This window comes from Cyprinodon variegatus, unplaced genomic scaffold (assembly GCF_000732505.1).
Source record: "Cyprinodon variegatus isolate N-32 unplaced genomic scaffold, C_variegatus-1.0 Scaffold1503, whole genome shotgun sequence".
Lineage (NCBI taxonomy): Eukaryota > Metazoa > Chordata > Actinopteri > Cyprinodontiformes > Cyprinodontidae > Cyprinodon > Cyprinodon variegatus.
In genome coordinates this window covers 57,232-61,169 of record NW_015151956.1, presented here as the reverse complement: position 1 = coordinate 61,169, position 3,938 = coordinate 57,232, and the positions used below count along the sequence as shown (strand labels likewise).

The following is a 3,938-nucleotide window of genomic DNA, read 5'->3' as shown; positions in this document are numbered from 1 at the left end:
GGAGATAGATGAAGTTGGTCAGTCTGTAGACTGCTGGTTAGTGAGATGGTATGCTTAGCTTTAAGGGAAAATCCAGTGGACTGCATGAGCTCAAACTAGAGCTTCACTCAGGGACCTGGAAGATGGAAGTCCAGTTGGATAACACAGGATGAGAGAACCTGTCCATGATTTCAAACATGAAGCGACAGTGGAGAGGAAAAACTCCCCGTTGGGAAGAAACCTCTGGCAGAACCATGCTCAACATGGCGGTCTTCTACCTGACCGGTTAAGATGAGACAGGGAATCCAGTAAGAGTCCAAAAGGAATGACACTCTGATGAAGTTTTAGCTACGATGGAGGAGTAGGGGCTGGAGGTGGGTTGAAATGGGGTCAATTGAATGAAGTCACACAGCGCAACCACCTCCTGTACACTAGGGGCAGACATGTTGTGGATCAGAGGCCTTTTAAGATGAAGTTTGGGTGCCGATTGGCTTTCGTGGAGGTGTGGTTCAAAGCTGATTGGCTGTGTCGTAGGTGGATTTAGGAGAGCAATCAGTTCCTTCAGTTGAACTTTCGCCCAGGCTCCATTTGAAAAAACTTGATAGTGAACAGAGACAAGGGTTACGAATATGTTGTGGAGCTTTCAGATCATCTCCTTTAGCAGGAATGTTGGGAACATCATAAATCTGATTATAACTTTGGATGGATTTGGGACATAAAAGCTAAAAAAAAATTCTGTTTTACTCAGTTCCAGTTTAATTTTATGGTTCCACAGTCACCAATGCCACCATGCTTATTTATCACATCAGAAGTTGATGTGCAATTGGGGGAATTTATTAAAAAGGGAAAGACTCCAGAATGGGATATAGTTAATAATTATTTTTGAAAGATTTAAAGATAGTATAATTATGTATGCAGATCAACCTAAAGATCCAAATAGTGGTAGAACAGGAGCAGCTGTGAATATCCCACACCATAAAGTCATGGATAAAAGGAGAACAACAGCTGATCTAGCAGTTTTGTGTTTTTGTGTCTGGTTGAATTAATTGCCATTATGTTAGCGTTAGAATGGTTGGTTGATGATAATGTTTGGGAAGAAAATAAATATATAATTGCATCAGATAGTCAGGCTGCATTATTAAATATTGTATCTGGCAGGTTTTGTCAATTAGATTATTAACAGATATATTACTTATTAGTTCAACATTTTATTTCAATTTGTCTGGATTCCTGCTCATGAAGGTATAGAAGGAAGTTAAGAAGTAGATATATATAAGCTAAACGGGCCCTAAAATTGTCCCGTTTAGGTTGAGGTTTGGAGGACCCAAATGCAGAGGCAGAGAGGCTGAGGTGATTTCTGCAGTTTAATTGGTGAAAACAGTAACAAAGGCAGGAATCAAAAATTAAACTTAAAATATAACACACCAGAACCACAGAGACATAAGGGGAGAACAATCAGCAACGGCGATGGGGAACCAGCAACAACAGAAGCAGCAACAACAGAGGAACTAACAAGGAGTGAAAGAATGAGTGAGAGTATACACTCACCTGCCACTTTATTAGGTACACCTTTCCAACTGCTTGTTAACACTTAATTTCTAAGCAGCCAATCACATGGCGGCAACTCAGTGCATTTAGGCATGTAGACATGGTCAAGACAATCTCCTGCAGTTCAAACCGAGCATCAGTATGGGGAAGAAAGGTGATTTGAGTGACTTTGAACGTGGCATGAATGTTGGTGCCAGAAGGGCTGGTCTGAGTATTTCAGAAACTGCTGATCTACTGGGATTTTCACGCACAACCATCTCTAGGGTTTACAGAGAATGGTCCGAAAAAGAAAAAACATCCAGTGAGCGGCAGTTCTGTGGGCGGAAATGCCTTGTTGATGCCAGAGGTCAGAGGAGAATGGCCAGACTGGTTCGAGCTGATAGAAGGGCAACAGTGACACAAATAACCACCCGTTACAACCAAGGTGGGCAGAAGAGCATCTCTGAACACACAGTATGTCGAACTTTGAGGCAGATGGGCTACAGCAGCAGAAGACCACACCGGGTGCCACTCCTTTCAGCTAAGAACAGGAAACTGAGGCTACAATTTGCACAAGCTCATCAAAATTGGACAATAGAAGATTGGAAAAACGTTGCCTGGTCTGATGAGTCTCGATTTCTGCTGCGACATTCGGATGGTAGGGTCAGAATTTGGCGTCTACAACATGAAAGCATGGATCCATCTTGCCTTGTATTAACGGTTCAGGCTGGTGGTGGTGGTGTCATGGTGTGGGGAATATTTTCTTGGCACTCTTTGGGCCCCTTGGTACCAATTGAGCATCGTTGCAACGCCACAGCCTACCTGAGTATTGTTGCTGACCATGTCCATCCCTTTATGACCACAAGTACCCAACTTCTGATGGCTACTTTCAGCAGGATAATGCGCCATGTCATAAAGCTGGAATCATCTCAGACTGGTTTCTAGAACATGACAATGAGTTCACTGTACTCAAATGGCCTCCACAGTCACCAGATCTCAATCCAATAGAGCATCTTTGGGATGTGGTGGAACTGGAGATTCGCATCATGGATGTGCAGCCGACAAATCTGCGGCAACTGTGTGATGCCATCATGTCAATATGGACCAAACTCCCTGAGGAATGCTTACAGCACCTTGTTGAATCTATGCCATGAAGAATTGAGGCAGTTCTGAAGGCAAAAGGGGGTCAAACCCGTTACTAGCATGGGGTACCTAATAAAGTGGCCGGTGAGTGTATATAGCTGACTGAGACAAAAGCAGGGCTAACGAGCTGATAAGGAGCAGGTGTGAGTGGAGACAATGAGGGAGCCAAGGGGAAAGGAACACACATAAGAGGGCAACAGAGGACAACAACAGAAAAACCTGAGAACTAAAATAAATCAAGAAACACAAAGTAGGAAATAAACCAATAAAACACAAAGTAAAAGAGAAAGTAAGACCGTGACAAAAATGAGATGCTATTAACTTAATTATAATGTACCTTTAAGCCGAAGTGAGGGTAAATCTATTATTCAGGATAAAATCTTTAAGATTTGGCATGAACTAAAGACAGAGGGGGACTAGATTTACCTAACTTCCAAAACTACTACTTATTAAATAGATTACAATACATCTCTAAATGGATAAAACATAATCCCTTAGATGAGCCCTGGATAGACACAGAACAGGAAATATGCAGTTATATCATAATTTCAGATTTGCCGTTTATTAGCTCTAATATCAAGCAGCACTCATGTTTTAAAAATATTAACATCAGCACTTCCCTGACAGCATGGTGGGAATTTCTTAAAATAACGAAGTCATCACTTATCCCCTGCAGTCGTACACCCATCTGGAATAACCCTGACATTCTACAGAAAAATAATATGATAAACTTTCCGTACTGGAAGAATAAAGGTATTAACTATCTTGATCATTTATTTGAAGATACAGAATTTATCACATTTGCTAGATTAAATTTGCAATATGGCATTAGCAAAAATAAATTCCTAGAATACGAGCAAATTAAAGCTATAATTATAGATAAATTTAATCATATTGATGGAGGTTTACAAATTCCAACTGACATATCAGAGTTTCTAGAGTTAAACCCCCCCAAACTACTTTCTAAATTATACAGGACACTGACTAAACTGGATGATACAATATCTCTTCCTATTACTAAATGGGAGGAGGATTTGTCAGCCAGCTTTGAACAAAATATCTGGGCTCAGATATGTCTAAGAACTTTTAACATGACTAGAAAGCCCAATTTACAAATAATACAATATAAAATCCTCCAGAGAGTGCACTATACAGGTCAAAGAATATTCAAGATGGGTTTTGCACAATCTAACATTTGTCCACAGTGCACAGGCAATCAACTCGATAATTATTTTCACGCGTTAAGGTTATGCAGGCCGGTTCAGAGGTTCTGGGTACAGGTTTGTAAG

General features: G+C 40.8%; 1 protein-coding gene across 1 annotated transcript in view; it reads right to left on the bottom strand.

Moving 5' to 3' along the window:
• Positions 1-424, bottom strand: part of LOC107103674 (probable serine/threonine-protein kinase clkA) — an 11,515-nt gene extending 11,091 nt beyond the window's left edge. The window contains exon 1 of the mRNA XM_015403466.1: positions 332-424. Within this exon, the coding sequence (XP_015258952.1) occupies positions 332-424 (93 nt within the window). The remainder of the gene's footprint in view (positions 1-331) is intronic.
• Between the last annotated feature and the right edge of the window lie 3,514 nt (positions 425-3,938).